General features: G+C 47.2%; 1 protein-coding gene across 1 annotated transcript in view; it reads right to left on the reverse strand.

The window, feature by feature from the left end:
* Positions 1 to 20,270, reverse strand: part of LOC119450919 (receptor-type tyrosine-protein phosphatase R) — a 126,351-nt gene that overhangs the window by 45,343 nt on the left and 60,738 nt on the right. The window contains exons 5-8 of the mRNA XM_037714388.2: positions 17,104 to 17,355; positions 15,918 to 16,001; positions 7,710 to 7,809; positions 3,859 to 3,937 (exon numbers count right to left, since the gene is read on the reverse strand). Coding sequence (XP_037570316.1) covers positions 3,859 to 3,937; positions 7,710 to 7,809; positions 15,918 to 16,001; positions 17,104 to 17,355 — 515 coding nt within the window. The remainder of the gene's footprint in view (positions 1 to 3,858; positions 3,938 to 7,709; positions 7,810 to 15,917; positions 16,002 to 17,103; positions 17,356 to 20,270) is intronic.

Consider the following 20,270-nt stretch of genomic DNA (forward strand, 5'->3'; position numbering starts at 1 on the left):
GCGCAGTAGTGCAAAGCGTGTCGCAAATAAAGGCGTGTGCCGTGGCCGTGCTGTGAAGGTAGTCGCGAGGCCTCGATCACCGCTGCGAGAGCCAATCATTCACGAGATTACGAGAATTGCAGGTTCCGCACTGCTTTAGTGCAAAATAGCAATAGGATTTGCTCATCCATTAATTAACCGTATGTACAATAATCGAGGGTATCGAGAAAACAATAAATAAATGATTGCTCTGCCAATGAATAACTTCGCAAACCTTGCTTTTATTTCGCATGAGATCAGTGCAAAAATGGCAATTCTAGTTAAATCATGAGTGATTAGCGCTCACAGCAGCGAGAGCTTCGTGAATTCCTTCACAGTACAGCCCGTTTGGCCATGGTGCAAGACCTGCGCCTTTTTCGCTAGTGAGCTGGTCGGAAACAGATCGCCCCTCCATTCCGATGTAGCTGCAGGTTCAATGCCAGTGTGCGGGTCGCAGTAGAATCGGTCTTCATCATCGACAGCTCCCGCCATGTTTCTGACATTGTGCATGCATTACGCAGAGTCAAAACAGTACTACGCCGCCGTGGCCATTATGGATGAAACCATGGTCGTGATCGACGCGATCACCCATGGTGGCTGCGCAGTTCTGAAGGCCAACGTGCAGACTGAGTAAAAACGAAACTACTACTTGCCACAACTGTTAGGGACGAAATTGTGGTCGTTGGGGAGCTTTAGTGTGTCCAGTATTCCAGTAAATGCAAGCGGACTGGGCGTTTTATTGGGTGAGCAGAGCAAGCAGACAAACACAACTAATATTGCAGTAACCAAGTGCATTTGACTTTGCCGCTGCCGAAAATTTACACCGGAAGCAAAGTGGAATACACTTGGTTACTGCAATATTAGCTCAGTGTTTGTCTGCATGAGCTCTGCACCACCAGGTGGCCGCAACGTGCAGGCCGTTCATGTTCGCACTTCCGCTTATTTGGTAAAACACCCAGTCCGCTTGCATTTACCCACATACCCCGGATACATTAAAACTCTTTCATTGACGTGATCACGCATGGTGACTCTGCAGTTCTGTAGACATGCGGCCAATGCACGCACCAAGTTGGAACGAAACTACTACTCGCCGAAACCGCCGTGCACGAAACTGCGGTCGTTACCGACGCGATCGTGAATGGCGACTATGCAGTTCTGCAAGCACTTGCGGCCACTCCAGTGTCACATATATGCACAAACACACAGACACAAAGCATTTAGCATTTCCGTCCTTCCCGTACAGTTTCCGCTGATCACTATGGCAATGCGAACTGTGCCACTTTGTTTCCATTGCCACTGTTGCTCTTATGCATCGCACAATTCGGCACTCTATGCTCACCGTGCTCCAAGCGCTGTCCGAATTAACCAGTGTGCATTCAAATAGGTGCGAATTAACAAGAGTCTGATGCCATTAAATAATGCAGATGCCTGTTGGCACCAAAGGACTAGTCCAATATATCTGATTTTCCAAATGAACAAGGGTTGAATTACAGTCACCGACGGATTTTTCGGGCTCCAAAAATTTGGACTTGTTGGAAATTCCAGACTTCATAAATGCACCATCAGGGTTCCCATAGATCTAATGCATTTTCGCGACCGATTTTTCGGACGAATATAGGCCCCAAGGTTCGATTTTCTAGACTAAATCGCTCGTTACGAGCCACGCTACCTGTTTTTGGAGGCCGTCATGTTAGATTTTCCGCCGGCTTGCCTAGCTTTGGCTTCCAGTCGCCCACTCTATAATCTCCAAGATTAAAAAACGCAAGTGCGTGCCGTTCTTTTGTCTCGGAAGCCATGCCCGCTTTTCCTTAGTTAGCGGACAAAGCAGTTTTTCTTTTTTCTTTCTTTTTTCAATCAGCACTATCGTCATAATCACTCTGCGAAATCCGTTTTTATTCTATATTTAAAAAAAAAAACTTTGGTTGCTATTTTGCACATGGTGTGTGCGCCTCGGAGACGTGTGTGGCTTCCCATATGTGCGATCAGCGCCACTTCCTGTGCATTCGCGAGAGCCAAGTGGTGTGAAGCATGGCCTCTGCGATCATCTCCGGCAGCGCGCCGTCGCTGAGCCGTTACGAGATTAGCAAGATTACCCTCCTCCGTTGGGCTACGCATTGAATAAGACGGCCAGAGCAAACGGTGCGCTGCCGGAGCTGATCGCGGAGGCCACGTGCTAAGTAATGGGGCTCGATTCTTCGATCTCTATGGCGATATCCGCTAACGGAGATCACCAACGCGGTGACGCTCTTGTCCCCTGTATGCAGAGACGACGTCAGTCTTGCGCAAATCCAAGCAAATCTGATCGCCTCCAAGCATTGTATAAGGCAGGGCATTAAAGATTTTTTTATGCCACTTTAAGCCTAGTAATTTTCTTTTTTAGGGTGAACGAGTTTATCGGACTGTTCGATTTTTCAGACTACCTTTCGCACCCCGCGAAGTCCGGAAAATCAGTCAGCGACTGTATTGAGGTTTTACTGTAATTTCATGCTCGCTATATTTTGCGTGACTAGCAACGGACGTGTTGATAGGTGGCAGCATTTTGGCACTGTGATAAGATAGCGTGCTTGGCACTTTGCCGAGAATGCCATGGCTTGTAGACGCTGATGCATCTTGTGCTAGTCACGCGAAATTGAAGGTATCCCCGAAAGTGATGATCCAAGAATGCAGTGCACCTTTTTTTTTTTGGCCACTTGTGGAATAAAGTCTGTTCTTTTCTGGCAAATCTGGTATTTCGGACTCCTGGTTCTTTGCACGTTTTGGGGGTCCCTGTCGAGTCCAAATTATCGGTCAGCTACCGTATTTACACGATTGTAGGTCGACCCATTTTTTTCAAATTTGGCAATCCATTGTTGGGGGGTCGACTTAGAATCGAAATCGAACCGTGTACCGCTAGTAACGGCAAGAGAAACGAGAAATCAGGGGTGCTACGGCGTGGTTACAACTTTGCACCTATGTTTTCATGGTTACGGTAGAAGCGTAGCGTAATAATTTACTGTATTGCATACATTTTGATTGCGCGCACCACGAGCGCACGGCTCTTGTGGGAGCATCGATCATGGAAGAGCCGCCGTTTAGGGGGTATTGGTAGATGGCGGAAGAGCCGCTGTTTGGGGGGTATTGGTAGCTGGCGGAAGAGCCGCCGTTAGGGGGGTATTGGTAGTTGGCGGAAGAGCCGTCGTTTGGGGGGTATTAGTAGTTGGCGGAAGAGCTTTTCTTTGAGATATGATTGTTTTAGACGGCCACGTGCATCTGTCACTTCTGCTGTTGTGCTGAATCGTCGCGCCTGTCATGAGTGCCAAGAACTTTCGGCGCTCGTTCTCAGCAGCGTTCAAATGGGCTGCTATCCTCCATGTTGAGGAAACTAACAACTGCGCAGCGGGGCGCAAGTCTGGAGTCAGTGAACGTGTGGTGCGGCAGTGGTGGCTTCAGCGCGAGAAAATTTGGTCTCTCTGGCTACTGTGTGCGGGTGGGTCCTCTCTGCGTGGGGGGCTGTACCGCGCGATGTCGTGGTGCGGTCGTTCGCGAAGTGTGGACTCACTTTTGATGACGACGTGCTGTGGGACCGCAGCAGCTATGACGGCAGCAGTACCAGTGAGGTCAACTCTAGTGACGATGAGTAGTCTTAGCAACCCCATCAATAAATTTCCCTTGTGAAATGCACTCACGTGGTTTTTCTCCCCCCCCCCCCCCCAATTTTTTTTTTTGAGACATGCAACTTTGGGGGGGGTCGACCTACATTCAAGTCGACTTACAATCGTGTAAATACGGTATTCTATCTGTAGTCAAATTAGCGGAAGTCCGCTGTATGGTATCAAACTCTACGTACAAAACTAGACTCACTTGGCAATATGCTCCTGTATCGGTTCTTGGCCCCACAGCCAGCAATTTCAGCTCTCTCAGGGTGGTTCATCGGGATGTCCTGTGTGCAAGAGAAAATGCATACGAAATGGTGAACACAACAGACATTGCAATCAGTGTTGTCATTTTAGTACGCTTGTACTAATACAGTAGAATCTCGGTGATGTAATCACACCTCATACAAATTTTATAGTCCCAGCCCACGTCCATTAGCTTACAAAGTGCTAAATTTCTAATGTTGCAAACCACTTTTCGTGCCGCAGCAGATGATACGAACAATCAAGCTGGCACTGGTAAGGCAAGCTACTGGCTGCATGCCGGCAGAGTGGCTGCGCCAATGCGCTGTCCACATTCTTCTTGCCAGAGCGACTTACGTCACTCTGCCTTGACTTCTACCCCACGGCACACATCATACCACCGCATCCATCATACCTTTGCACCCATCAGATGGCGCGATACAATGCAACTTCACAGCTGCCAAGAAAAGTAAACAGATTCCCTTATTTTACGTGTGTCCTTAGCCCCATCAGGCTGCATGCAGCTAGGATGCTGCAACAACAGAAACTCAAGATAACCAGGCAGATCTTGAAATGTTGGCTCTTTCTCACTGTTGTGCTTCAATCTACTTAACTCCTTTGCTTCCACCCATTCGGCACTCTGCCGCGCCTGGTGTTCTGCAGCACATTTTCTTGCTTTGTTGAGCGTGTTCCGTGTTGTAAGAAAATTGCTCTAAAATCTGCTACAGATATTGCATTTACAAAAATGTCTGATTTATTTTGTTCACAAAAGGCTTCCACGTCACATGCAGTAAAAAAACTAGAACGTGAGCATAAAAGAAGTTTAAAATGTGCAGGTACGTGGAGTGCACTTGTGCGTTTTTTGCACTCAGATAGCCTCATGAGGTTTTGAACTTGGCCGTTGAAAACTAAGCACAGCATCAAATGGTTCTGTTTCACAGTTTGTGGTGGTACGTGCTGAAAAAAAAAAAAAAAACGAGGCCACTAGGAAGCCTGTACATTTTTTTCGAGCCTGGTACATTGGTTGCAACGACTACAACAACAAAGCGCAGTATGGAGAGCAGGAAGCTTTCTATTGTTTTACAAACAACGCCTGCTGAAAGTGTAGACATATATGTCTATCTAGTGTGCGAAACCCAAACCCACTGCAATATGCTGCCATCTATGAAAGATAGCCAGACTCCAGCTTAAACAACTAAAAAATCTTCCTATGGCAGGCCAAAATAGGTGTTTTGATGGGAGATGACGTGGGTTCAACACATTCATTATTCCCTAAGCTCCACCGAGACAGATGCTGAAGCCGTGGGTCCCTATTGGTGTCACCAGGGAGATCAGGCACGTGACTGACCAAGTTTGAATTATTCAGCAAAGGCCAATTTTCTGATCGAAATAGTGAAAGTTTCGGCCCCTAGAAATGCATCGGCACCGGCTGGGACCTTCGGATCGAATTAACTGAAGAATTGAATTAACCAAATTAAAAACTGGGTCAAAGTAAAGGAAGTCTGCTGTACCATCATAATTCACTACATTAAAAAATTTCACTTATTGGTACCACCAAATCACATGAAGCACACCTACCTATATTTTCCTTCATATCTACCGTAAAATTCCGAGGAAGCGCCCCCACCCTTGCAAGCGCCCCCCCCCCCCCCCAACTTCACTGCTAATTTCAAATATCGGCGCCATTCCGGGAAAGCGCCCCCCCCCCCCCCCCACCTGTCACCGCACATCTCACGAATAAAGTTTCCGTGGGTTTTTCTAAATAATATATATATATATATATATATATATATATATATATATATTGTTTTTGTGGTCTTGCTGGTTTGGACACAGTCAACTACGGCGACCTGATATGAAGGGCAGGACACGCGAGGGCTGGACCACAACCATCATCCAAGCATCCAATCCAATCCAATTCAATCCTGGAGCCCGATTGCTACGCGCATGCTACGCACCATTTGTTGTTTTGTGTTTGCTGCGCCTGGTCAGCTATGCCCATGCATTCCTACACAGTGGCCAAGAAAATCGAGGTCATTCAATGGCATCGTGAAAACGGAAAAAACGTGCACCAGACGTCTCAACATTTGAAGCTCGACCGGAAGCGGATACGGGAATGGGAAAAGAATTTTGACAATTTGCTGCAGCAAAACTATGGGAAGGCAAAACTTCGACGGAAGCTCAGTAACGGCGCACCAGTGTTTAGTGAATATGTGGACGATGCGCTCTTTGAGTTCTTCGAGCGTGAAAGAAGTGCAGGACGTGCCGTTAGCAACCGGTTTCTTTCTGAAGAGGCCGTCAAAATCGCCAACAGCATGCAGTTGGGAAACTTCATAGCTTCCAGCCATTATATAAATCGGTGGAAGCAGCAGTTCGGCGTTGCAATGTGCCGCGCTACAAACAAGAGTCAGAAGACACCGGAGGAATTTTCGGAGACAGCAAGTGCCTTTCGGTCTTCCAGCGAACTCCCTGCGACGGCACTACGGCTACACTTTGTACAACATGGCCAACATGGATCAGACGATGGTCCGAATAGACAACCCGGCCAACAGGACCAACAACATGATCGACGAAAGCACCATACGGATTGCTAACACAGGATGTGCCCGGCGAGGCTTCACAGTTTGCCTAGCTGCTTGCGCCACCGGTCACAAGCTCCTAGCCTTCATTATATTCAAGGAGCAAAGCGGGAAAATTCCAGCCAGGGCCTTTGCGAGCCTTCGCATACCAGGTGAGAATAATTTTATTTTATTGATGGGGGCGAGGAGTCACAATTTCACGGAGTTCAGTCTATCACAATGCTGACTTTTTTCCCCACTCACAGTAAATTTTCATCTCACCGCCACGAAGAACGGGTGGATGACATCGGAGAAGATGCAAGAATGGCTGTCGAGAGTCTGGGGCCCAAACGTCGACGACGTGCGACGGTTATTGGTACTGGACCAGGCGCCCATTCACAAAACGCAAGCTGCGAAAAATGCCTTTGAGGAGTACGATACCGACGTGCTCTACGTGCCTGCAGGGTGCACGAGCATCCTGCAGCCTGCTGATGTTTATTGGAATAAGCCATTTAAATCCACCCTGCGGTGTTTGTGGGAGCAATATATGCGTGAGGAAGAGCGAACCCCAAAGGGAAACTTGAAGAAGCCGTCGCGGCAACACGTGCTTGATTTTGTTGCCGAGGCGTGGGCTGCTCTACCCGACGAGACAGTGGCACGATCCTTCGAGGGGTGCAGCATTAGCAACGCACTCGATGGCTCGGAAGACGGCGACCTGCATAGCGGACTGGCAGATGTTGGAGCCGTGGTGCCAGAAGATCGGGGCGGACTTCAAGCGGAATGCTGCAACCTTTTCTTTGCGACTGACTCCGAAGAGTCTTTTGATGGTTTTGAAAGTGATCACGAGATATAACAAATCTTTGGCCTAAATAAAGTTCAACGCAATAAAATTTTAAATCCATGCACACTGCCTTTTTTTTTTCCTGGCGCAAAAATTTCGTCGCCATCTTGAATTTTGGTGCCGTTCTGGGATAGTGCCCCCCCTCACTTTGCCGGCAATTTCGACTTGCTTGGGGGGGGGGGGGGGGGGGGCGCTTGCTCGGAATTTTACGGTACATAGGTACATCGTTTATCTTTTTTCAGTGACTGTTCCCTCACCATGGCATCTTTCGTAGTAGGTGTGAAGTGTTGAGACATTACACCTAGTCCGACAATCACAAAGGAAACAGTACACTGAACGACTGTGTCAAAATCTTAAGATACAGACACTGATAGCACCCAGCCCCAGAGAGACTAACAAGATGGGGCTCAGTCATACCCAGAACTCTGAGTGCAGGGCTGCCACATTGGAGAGGCAAGCTTGTAGCTGGGCACGTGTCAAACGTCGACTTGCTCGCCGCAAATACGGGTCCTGGCACCTGCAGGCAGATGATGGGTTTGTGAAGCCATGTGACATTATGGCACCTCGTGCGTACAGAGCACCACTAACAGAGAAACAGTCGAAACAAATGGAAAAACTGTGCAACGAGCTAATGCCACACTTCTGATTAAATAGCAGTACCCGACATCTATCGTATAGTGATGCATATAAGAAAAGCACCAGGAATTCACGGAGATGCGTTAGCGGCCTCAGCAAAGAATACAGTCGAACCTACATATAAAGACCACATTTCAGTGCATTTATTATTTTCTGACCCTGCCTATTAAAACTGTTTCCTTCCAGATATAACAAACATTTTTTATATCACCGTACTGTTAAAACGAATGCTTTGAACCTGGTCACGATAAAAGGAGGGCGCAAGTGAAGTACCAAAGCACGAAAGCGCGACCAAAGTGCGAGCACGGCAGTGGGTGTCCCACTACAGCCCAACTGGGTGACGATACGGAGATGAGCGAGCAGCCGCCGCGCATGGATTTTGCAAGCGGCAAAGGTCACTCCAGTCACTCCATGGTTACTCGCTTTCAAGGCACGCCTCCGCGGAGGAAGCGTACATCACGAACAGCATAGCCCGAGGCGTGCACCGGTGCGATATTGGATGCCATGACGGTCACACTTTCGTTTTTTGTGCTATTGTCCGTGCAGCATCACGTGTATGACACCTATTTAAACAACTTGGAACGATAATCTATGTCCGTCAACTATATGATCAACGACTGCTGAAGCGTTCCTGTTGTTTCTGTCGATATTCACACGGCTCGAGTCGGCGTGAACTCTGCACCACGTGCTGCCACCATGCGCTGTTGCAAAAGATTGGCGGTTACTATGCCGTTATCAGGAAATCGAGGTTCGGCGGTGGTTCGTTTGCGCGATACCAAATGCTAGAAAGATAGAATGCCGGTGACATTCTATATTTCAAATATCGTATTTTTTTTCCGCCCAGTGTGACATAATGTAATTTTTTGGCTCTTGTGTGGCTCACATGTAATTCTATTGCCAAGGCCACAATGTCCGAGACCTTTGCAGAATGGCAGCATGCTGCAGTAGTTTCCGAAGTTTACGTTTGCGGCCAATTGGTACGCTTCGCTCTCTTGTGCAGAATACAGTCATGTCCCGCTGGCAGTGAAATATATCACAAGCTCTCAAAGAAAAAATGACGGCTGCACTTTTAGTCTCAAAATGACAGGAGATCTGAACCGGGCGCCATATTGAAAGAGCTACACGAAGCCGCATTTCATTCTTTGGATGGACATTCCTAATGCAAATGTGACGCTAGGTGCGGAAACGCACGGGGAACAGAAATAACATTGAAAATATGGTTTTCGGACCAAAGTGCTGCTGAACTATAACTGCTGACGCCAGCTTCAGCGCAGTCAATAAAGCGAACTACTGACGTAATGACTACTTTTTGTGGAACTTCTGAGTTTGTTATAAATGGGTTCGACTGTATAGCCACAGATGGGCACAGTTGTGACTTACCACTGCCAACCCTGTCGCGATAAGCATTCTCACTTATTTACGCAGCAGCGGGTGTGGTGCTGGATGTAGCTGGAAGTGTACTAAATGGTTTTAATTGTTGATAGCCCAACTGTGCTGCCATGTACAATCTAAGCACATCGTGCTAACAAGCACGATGAGCTTAGATTGACCAGCAAATATTATCTGTCAAAATGTATTTGAAATAAATTCTGATTTGATTCTCTACTGCCTATTTAGGTGGGATTGGTCCAAATGTGTGTTCATTGTGGAAAGGAATGTTGCCCACAGTGTGTCACAGTTGAGCCAGTACTAATGCACCCCAATTGTGCACCAAGTGCATGACCAGGAGCTGCGTGAGCCCAAAGGCAGCTTGCTCCACAGGCAATCCCACAAAATGCACATTCAGTCTGCCAACAAACATGCACGTGTACAGCATACAATGTGGCACAAAATTGGCTTGCGTTTAGCATGCGATGTATTGCACATGCACACATACAGTAGAACCCCGCTGACACATTTTTCACGGGACTGTAAAAAAAAAACAAAACAAAAAAAAAACGTAAGAGCCGGGAAACGCAAGAGCCGGGAACCAGACAAAAATTGAGAAATGTGAGTAGTGTTGAACTGCACACAATATTATTTTAATTCTTACGTGTGAAAAAAAGTCGTAGTTTCGTCTGACAGCCGAAGTATCGATTGCGATAGCAAATTAGTAGACAGCTATACGAAGTAAAAATAGTAGTTTTATTGTCCGTATAAACTTGTAAACATTCGCTTATTAACTATATTAACAAGCCTGGTGTCAACACCCACAGGCAAACACGAACACATCACACTCGATGAGCGCGGACATGCGCTGCCAAACACTGGCGTGAGAAATTTAAGCGCCGCTGCAGAAGCGAGCGAAGTGACCTTCGTGCTGTTGTCTATCGCTTCAACGCAAACTGAGCGCCGATAACACACAGCACGCACAAAGCTACGAGCAGCCGACGCACCTACACTGCGTAGACTCTGCCCCCAACGTAGATGGCTTTCAAGATACAACCCACGCGACCGCATGCCGCCGCGCAGTACGCAGTTGAGCCCGCTATCCTTCCCCCGTCGCTCCCTCGCCGGTGCCTAGAACGCAACGGAAGAAGGCGCGCTTCCTCCCTGCTTTTCTTTCTTTCGAACGTGAGATTTAGACGCGGTCGTCGGCCCCCCTCGCACGCCTTCACTCGCACATATGGCGGGCGGCGACGGCTTTATCGCCCTTGGACTTTATACGAAACATCCATGAGCCAAAACCAATTTTAAGGCCGCAACGCGTCATAGACACCATCTTTAGATAGCAAATACAGATCTCAAGGGTCATACTTTTGCTGGCAGAACCCGAAAATGTCATAAGTGTCGCCCCCGGCACTTTGGCTGGCCAGTGCCATCGTTAAGCAACCAAGCCAAGCGCCATGAAAAGTCAAAATGGCCGATCGGACCGGCGCGAGGTGGCAGTTCGCAACGTATGATGCGGGAACTATCCCATAGTTGCGACGTAACAGCGGGGTTACCAATGCATTGGGTTCTATGGGAGCTGTGCCGGGACCGGCCGAAAACAACATAACAGCTGGGAAAACGCAGCACCCGGGAACGTAACAGCGGGGTTCTACTGTATTGCACGAAATGGTTTTCACCACACGGCAGTTGGCACTGTTTTTCAGTGAAGCGGTGCTGGTTCTCACACAGTAGATTGTTGTGCAAACTTACGTGCGCATCAGAGAAATCTCGACAAGTCAATACATTGTCCGCTCTGCCACAGTGCTCTGCTCTGTACCAAAGTTTCTAAATGCTGCTTGGTATGGCCTGTGCTCTGTCACATGGTTGTGTGGGGGGTAGTCAGAGTTGTTTATCATTGTGCATTGGAAAGAAAAAAAAAAACCTCAAAGAGTTTATTTTACGTAAGATTCATGGTGGCGTTGCATTTTTTTATTTATTGGTAGCGACGCACGACACACAACATTGTAGTTGCCCGGTAGTGTGTACTACCGTTTGTGGGAACCCTCGGGTCCCATGACCGCCGCACGCGCAGCGAACGTCGTGGCAGACGCATGCGCGCCAGGGAGAGTTGGGAGAGGGGAAACTTTCCTTCCGTGGGTGGCGCACTGGAATGATGATGATGATGATGATTTATTGGCATCCCCTTTGAAACGGGGCGGCGACAAATAGTCACCTAGCCTGCTTGATTTAATCAGGTATACTATACATGTTCTTTATCTAGCATTTTTGTATACCTCTCATTAATATTCTTTTTCAAAATTTTACCTTGTACCGCTGCCTATGATTTTAAGAGATCAGGTCGTATCCATCTCTTCCCTGCTTTTTTTCCACCAGTACTCTAATCGTCTCTTGCTGATCTCTACGGCTGATCTGTTTATGTTTCCTTCCACTTTAAACCCAAGCGCTTCTGGGAGTTGCATGTTACCTACGGTTCTCGCTGGGTGGATCCCGTCGCATTCCACTAGGATGTGCTGAGTGGTCTCTGGATCTTTACTGCAGCATACACATGTCTCATCTAGTTCCGAATATTTGTTCCGATATGTTTTCGTCCTTAGGCAACCGGCTCGAGCCTCAAATAGCAAGGCACTGCCCTTTGTGTTATCGTACAGATTTTCCCTTCTAATTTCTTTCTTCTCATTCTTGTAAATCTCCATTGTCCTTTTCGTTTCCATTCTTTGCATCCAATTCACGGTCTCTATTTTTCTCACTTTCTTTCTGATGACCCCTGGTTGTCTATTTACAGTTTCGATTATCCTGTACTTGGTTGCCAACTTCCTTGACCTCTTCCTCCATTCTGTGTCCACGCTTTTCATGTAGAGATACTTGTGCACTTTAGCCGCCCATTTATTTTCATCCATGTTCCTGAGCCTTTCTTCAAAACTAATTTTGCTTTGTACTTCTCCGACTTCAAAAGAGGCCCAACCCATGTCACCCTGCACTGCCTCATTTGTCGTGTTACCGTGTGCTCCCAAAGCCAACCGGCCTACTGATCTTTGGTTAACTTCCAAACCCGCCAATATATCCGATTTTAAGCATATAATGGCATTTGCAAATGTTAGCGCTGGCACCATTACTCCTTTCCAGATTCCATGCACCACCTCATACTTATTGTGGCCCCACAGTGCTCTGTGCTTCATTATTGCTGCATTCCGCTTCCCCTTTATTTTCAGATTATCTTGGTGGTTGCTTGAGTAATTCTTTCCTTCGTTTATGTGAATGCCGAGGTACTTATATTGCTTCACTATGGGTATTACTTGCTGTTGAATTGACACCACGAAGTTACTCGTGTGTTCATTAAAGATCATAATCCCTGATTTCTCTGTGCTAAACTTAAGGCCTAGATTTGTCGCTGCGTTCCCACAGATATTCGCAAGTATCTGTAAATCTTTTTTATTGTCCGCTAGTAGCACAATGTCGTCTGCGTACATCAGTCCGGGGACCTTCTGTTGCACCATTTGTCCATTACGCATGTAGGATAAATCAAAACCTAATTCGCTGTTTTCCAGTCGTCTTTCTATGCCCTTGACGTAAAGCGTGAACAACAATGGTGACAGAGGGCATCCTTGCTTCAATCCTTGGTGAATTCCCACCATTTCATTTCCTTTTCGGCCTTCCCATGCCACTTGTACTTGGTTGTCTCGATATAACTCCCTCAGAAGCTCCACGAAATCGTCATCTATGCCTTCGTATTGAAGAATATCCCACATCAATTCCCTGTCTACGTTGTCATAAGCTCCTTTAATATCTAGAAATGCTATCCATAAAGGTCTTTTCTGAGCTACTGAAATCTCTATGCTCTGAGTTAGTACAAACATATTGTCTTCTAAGCGTCTGCCTGGCCTGAACCCATTCTGTAGTTCCCCCAATACACCGTTTTCCTCCACCCACTTCGACAGTTCTAATTTTATGGCTTGCATTGCCATTCTATATATCACCGACGTTACTGTAACTGGCCTGTACGAGCTCGTCTTATCCTTATCTCCTTTGCCTTTGTAGATGAGATTCATCTTGCTTTCACGCCATCCAACGGGAATATTCTTTGTTCGAATCACTTGCTCTATGGCATTAGTCAGCAGTGCCTTGCTTTTTGGACCGAGGTTTTTGATTAGCTGTATTGGGATTTCATCGGGTCCTGCTGCCGTGTTGTTAGGGACATTTTCTGCTGCCTTTTTCCAATAAAAGCTTTCTATGCTAAATTTTGATCTCTCAGGCCTCTCTGTTGTTGCTGGATCTGTTGTCTGAACTACGCTTTTTCTCGTGCCGAAGTTATGCCTGATAACCTCTGTGATGTACCGGAGCGTCATCGCCTTCATAGATTTTACCGTCTTCATCCCTTATAGCCGTTTGCGAGTTTCTAGTTGGAGCTCCGAGTGCTTTTATATGGTTCCAGAATCTTTTTGGGGCGCCTTTGTCTCTTTTGTGAATGTTATGCACCCAACGTTCACTTGCGCATTTAATTTTCTCTTGCACGAGCTCACTCGCAACCCTTTTCTTTTCTCGGTATGTATTCCATCTAAGGAGCACCTCTTCTTGTTGTAATCCCAACTTTTTGGCTTCTCGATGAACCCTAGATGCCTCTTTACGCTCTTCTATAGCTTGTTTAATTTCCTTGTTCCACCACTTACGTGGTTTCCTCTTTCCAATCCAACAATTGTTTTGCCGTGTCCGCCTTATTTCATGCTGCATAACCTCCACCAGTTCCTTATATTCCCAGACTCCTGTAGGAAAAGCCTTAATTTTCTTCTCTATGTTGTTTGCGATCTCTGTTATTTGCTCGTCATTCATTTTTAAAAATTCTGAGGCTATTGGTTCATGTTCTGAGCTGGTATCTCGCCCAAACTTCAATGCTAAACGTCTATGATCGCTTCCCAGGCTATTTTTTCCATTTTCGTCTATTATCATTTGGTCTAGTTGTTCGTAGACCATTTCTGAGACTAAGGCGTAGTCGATACATGACTGCCTGTTTCCGCATTGCCACGTTACGTGTCCATGACACTTATTCTCCCGGTTAACTACTATAAGGTTCTGTTCATCACACAAATCCAGCACTAGAGAGCCGTTGTAATCAGTATATCCGTCTAAATCGTCCATGTGCGCGTTCATATCTCCCACTAATATCACCTGGCCCGAGTTACTGAACTCATTAATATCGCTTCTAATGCAATCGACCAATTCCTTATTTTTTTCTCTGCTATCACTACCTGTCCATAGGTAAGCTACTCCCAGCCACGTCTTTTTACCTTGCCATGTACCACTAATCCATAAATGCTCTTTACATGTCTCGTTTACCCTTCGCCACTTCAGACCTCGCCTAATTAGTACGCCTACGCCTCCGCCTTTCCTTGACCCGGTCATTCTGTTGCACCCTTCCCATACAAAGTTGTCAATAACAGGCAGCTGCTCCAAATCTCGTAGATGCATTTCGGTCAAGGCGTACACGCTAATCACTTCATCATTCAGTTGCGTTTGAATTTCCAGCCATTTTTCCTGCTTGCGACCACCCTGCATGTTAATGTAGCAAATTTTACCTTCTCTATTCTTATCCTTTCTGCGTCTTCTCCTGACTCCCGGTCGCCTAATCCTGCCCTTTACTGGTGTTTCGCTATGTTCAATACTCAATCCTGCTTCCTGATTGCCTGGGGCCCGCCTAAAAAAGCTACAGCTCGTGCTGCGAATCGACGTCCGACCGGTTTTGCTACACTTTCACTAAAATGTATCCCGTCACGCACAAAAGCGCATTCGCGGCCTGCTTGGTGCACTTCTCGGTTGATGTCAATGACCGTAGCTTTAGCTAGAGTCCAAATTTCCCTGTTTACTGCAAGAACTGCCCTTTCAATTTTATAACCCTGCCTTTCAACCTCTGGCACCGTGCACTATGGTACCGTGCTACCGTGGTAGCGCTATCAGCGCCACCGGGTGGGTCGCGTGAGATCCCGCTGACATTGCCCGAGTCTCTTTGGTCCCCAGCAAGCGGCGACGGCGGAAGTCTCCGCCGCCGCTCCCGTATTCCCGCATGTGGTTAGTCAGCTGCAGTTCGTGCTGCGGCAATCGCCGCGACCCCCCCGTATTCCCCAGTTGGTAAATCGGAAGCCCTTCTTTACCTAGTATATTATTCTCATCGAGGGAACCCTCAGCGATGTTAACTATAGCTAGCTGGCCTGCTCGAAGTGTTAGTTGCAGTCGTAATAAATGCTTTCCGAGTGTACACGTGGTTGTCGTCTTTTGTTTCCTCGAGTTTGTACCGGACCGCGGTTGATGCACAGGCATGCGCCAACCGCGGGGCTCGGTGTGCCGAGGCAGAGGGCCGTGGGCATCCCCGCCATATCTCGACACGTTTAGGTTGTAATTATGCCGTGTTACCGCCAGGCACGTATTAGCAGAATTCGCTGTGTTCTGGACGAAACCGGCATGCCATCATACCGTGAAATGAAATTCACTGTGAACTGCTACTTCGATACGATGATAGAATACCAACAGGCCTGTGGTTTATCCGAAAAAGCCATGTATATGTAGCACCGTTTTTTTGCAACACAACATTCAGTGGAAGTCAAAAGGAGCAGATGGCCAGATTTAGCTCACCTGTCTTTGCCACCATTTGGGCTGATCCGGCCATTCTGACTTGCCTTGTTGAGATCCAGTGTCAGGGAAGCATTTGACCCACGCCTGCAGATGTTAAAAAAACACCAATTCTGACACCAGTTTCTGTAATGCTTGACATACTCTGGGCGTTCCCTCACAACTGTGTGTAATTCTCTTGCAAGGTATATGCAGTAGAACCTCGTTCATACGTTTTGTAAAAAAATGAGAAAAAATGTCCAAATCGAAACAAACGTATGATTCGAAGCGACTAAAAAATCTGACAAACTGATCTGTAGTTGACATCTACGTAATGCAAAGCATCACACGAATCGTTACACACAGGCACGAGACACGAGCGCTCCGGCAGCCTGAGACCCGTTTCGTTGTTTTCCTATTGCGTAGTGTTTACGACGGCAACGGGAAACAAACAAAATCTAGCTGGTGGGCAACGTCGGATGCCATCGAAGCGAACCATGAAGCTCACATCACACTGCATGCAGCAGGCAATGACAGTGTGTTTGAATTATCGCCTACTAAAAGCGTGCAGTACACTACCAACAGCACTACATACACCCCACGAGCTGTAAAGCAGATAGGTGAAGATGCTTATCACGATAGGTTTGAGGGCAATAGATGTGAATCTGGCGTGCGATGACCCAGGAGAGGATTTGCTGGTACCGGAATAAGAAACAGATTGTCTGGCAGCATTATCACTTGAGACAGGCGGCCGAGTATTGCGGGGAAGCTGATGCAGCGGGCAACTACTGTTCTCAATCGCGCGCGCCTTGTGCCTTTTCTTGTTTACATAGGATCTAGTGGCCGGAAAACGCATCATACGATCGAAGTTTGGCGATGTACTGAACGTTGGTGCAGAAAAATTGTGTTTTCCAGGAACGTATGAACTGGTAAAAAATGAGCGTAACTTTATCGGGTCATTTTTTGTATTCTCTATTGCAAATGTTTGCGCCGGGAAATCATACGTAATGGGATCGTATCAACGAGGTTCTAATGTATAACCTATGGAGAAACACTCTGTGAGCCACCAGATCTGTTGCGAGGTCGTGTTGCAGAACTAATGTAGGACACTTAACACCTGTTAAGCTTAGGAAAGTGAAGCACATCAATTGCAGGAAGCATTTGTGAAAGCACTTTGTGATTTGGATCTAGGTCCAGCCAGTGCACCTGCCTCTCAAGAAGGCGCCGTGTTTTGCGTCGCAGGGGACTACGTGTTGGGCTCAAGCCCTGGTCCGAGTCGGTCTCAGAGAGCGAGCTGCTCCACAGTGCAGTATTCGCAGCAGTCACTGGTGCAGCAGCAGGGGCACTCGATGCAGTCCCCGCTGTGCACTGCGTCAACACCGCTGTGTTTTCTGCAAAGTCATCCTCAAAGCCCCCCTTTGATGGCAGAATTTGAGCGGGATCCACCCCAGAAAGCAGTCTCCTGCAGAGAGGTACAAAACACTTGGGTAAGGTATCTATCTTTTTAATGATCAACTGCAACAATATTTTACTTCGGCTAAGTGGTTATAAAGAGTACAGTGCAGTCCACTAATAACGATATCGAGAAGAACGAGAAATCCGATCGTTATAACCGATCATCGCTATAACCAAATTTGCCATTTGCTATAAAAAATCGACATTGTAGAAAGTAGGCCGTGAAAAATAAAAAGTTTATTTATACCTCTAAATAATGTCTCAATCGTTAGGCATGCTGAAATAGTCAAAAGTCTGCGCTTGCTTTCACGGAAGTTTCTGGTTCCCAACCGCGGTGTGCATTGCATCAAGCTGCTGCGCGAACACTGGCGGCTATAATTTAGCATGCATGAAATCAATGAACGACTCGATCGACTACACTGCACTTTGGTTGAACACCGGCGTCGGTGTCAAAGACGGGCCATTGTCAATCTCATCGTCACTGCCGCTGCTGTCATCGCCTTCTTCGCACAACGCCACCGTCTGTCACAACAACCATCGCCCCGTGGGAGATTTCTTTGCAGAACGAGGCAGCACTATCTGCACTCGGAAACTCCTCCATCGAAGCACCACCTATTTCATCGTCAATAGTGACGTGCTCACAGAGTTCAGTAATGTCAGCGGCTTCCACCGTGTGGTTTCCCCCATGGGGGTTTCATCCTGACACACAAAGCCTGCCTTTTCCGTTGATCCGCATGGCCACTGGTTCTAGCCTTCATGATTGTGGCGCTCCCGGTTTTCATAATCGTCAATACACAAGCTCGTACTTCAAGTCTTGCAAAATTTGCAGCTTCGTCTCAAGCGATACAGATTTGAGGTTTGTGAGCGCACCTCCCGCTACTTCCGCGGTGCATTTCAGTGCTCGCTGAGAGAAAGAGAGGGAGATTGGCGCCGCTTGCTTATCGCAGTCTTTTATTGCGATAGCAATTATATGGACACTCCAAAGCAGATTTCTGCCGTCGTCGGCGTCGCCGTTGCCGTGAGGTTCCGTATGACGTCAATAGAGATGAAATTGTCGCCGCGGGCCGCCGAACGCTGTATGTGCGAGTGAAAGGGCGCGAGGGACGCGCTCTTTCCCGGGGAGTGAACCCATGACGGAGAACAAACGCGCGTTCTGCGCCGTGCTTCCTTAAGGGCTGCAGAAGTAGGCGTCTCTTTCCTCCTTTACAATCACCATATATGTAGAGCAAACGCGCCGCGCCTTCTTCCGACGCGGGAAAGGCGGTAGGGGGGGGAGGGGGAGGGAAGGGAGGTAACGTTTAGCTGTGGCACCAAGTGTCTATTTTATATCAGAGGCTCCTGCAACAGTCGGCAACGCCGCACGCATTTTGTGCTAACGCGGGCAAAACGCCGACGGCGTCGACATTAGTTCTGCGTGTTGCCGGTGCTGCTGCATGTCCGAGTTTATACAGCTGATAAAGCTACTATCATTACTCCGTATAGCTCTCTACAAATTTGCTATCGCAATTGATGCTTCGCCTTTCAGGTGAAACTGCGACCACTTTTTTTCTTTCCCCTGCAGCTGGCGCCATCTTGTGCAAGCTGAGCCAACTTGCAATGCTCTCCGTGGCTTTCGCAATTGGCGTGCGGACGGGACATGCTGTGCAGTAATGGCAGCAGATACGAATACAAGTAGGTAGACTTTTCACCTCGTGTCGGCAAAGGGCAACTTAGGAACACAAATTTCAGAATTATTCTGCATAAAAAACATTGCCTAGAAGCAAAATTTTGATCATTATATTGGCGCCGGGATCTGGCGCCGACATGACCAGCTGGTCACTTACGTCTCGTACTTCTACAGGTTCTGCAGATGACTTTCCATGCATTTGGAGCGGAGCAGCCTTTCCACCATGCTGACAGTGCTGCCTGGGATGTATGCCTTGCTCTGCACTTGTTCACAGAATGGCACCTTCCGTTGAAAAAGACGGCGCTACCATCAATTTCTGGCTATCGCTACGCTGACTGGCAACCCGGCACATCGGATGACAATATCACACTACAAAAGCTGCCGCCCCTGCATACCACTTCGGGATCTGGCGACGACATGGCCGCTGGTCACTTACGCCTCGTACTTCTACAGGTTGGTTTATTCTATCGTCCTGTTAATGGTAAACCTTTCCGGAAATTGGCGCCAGATCCCAACTCCGCCTTGAGTGTGTGTATGCGCAGCATTTTTTTCTTGTTAATCAAGTGTTCGTTATGTGCGCGCTATGTATGCAAATTACTGCAGCTTGCAGGAGATGTAGAACAAAATCCAGGCCCTCAGACTTCCGAGCAAGAACAACAAATGTTTAATGCCGTCATGGCTATTCCTACGGTGCTACAAAAGCAGACAGAGATTCTTGGTGAACTTCGTTCTGTAGCGAAACGGGAAACGTCAAGAGGCACTCGAGCAAAAGTTTTTGCAAGTGGAGGATAAATTCAACGACCTTGAGGATAATTTGTTATCGGTACTACCTTTAAAAGATAAAGTGAAGCAATTAGATGCGCAAACCGACAAACTTGTTGTCACGTATTTCAAGCTGCATGAATTTGAAGATGATATGGAAAATAGATCTAGAAGAAATAATCTGATCTTTTTTGGCTTCCAAGATGCAGCCACCGAAACTTGGCAAGATTCAGAGACTAAGGTTCTTGACTTTTGTAAGAAAAAATTTAACGTCTCTATTTCTGCTGATTCAGTTGAGAGGGCTCACAGGCTCGGTCGCAACACAACAACAAAAAAGAGACCTATCATAGTTAAGCTTCTTTCATTTAAAGACAAGCAATGCATTCTCTTAGTTTCGTCCAGGCTGAAAGGTACAAATTTTGCTATTAGTGAGGACTATAGCAACAAAGTTCGACAAGAGAGGCAAAAATTAATGCAGTTTGCAAAAAACAAGG

This window comes from Dermacentor silvarum, chromosome 4 (assembly GCF_013339745.2).
Source record: "Dermacentor silvarum isolate Dsil-2018 chromosome 4, BIME_Dsil_1.4, whole genome shotgun sequence".
In the NCBI taxonomy this organism is placed as follows: Eukaryota; Metazoa; Arthropoda; class Arachnida; order Ixodida; family Ixodidae; genus Dermacentor; species Dermacentor silvarum.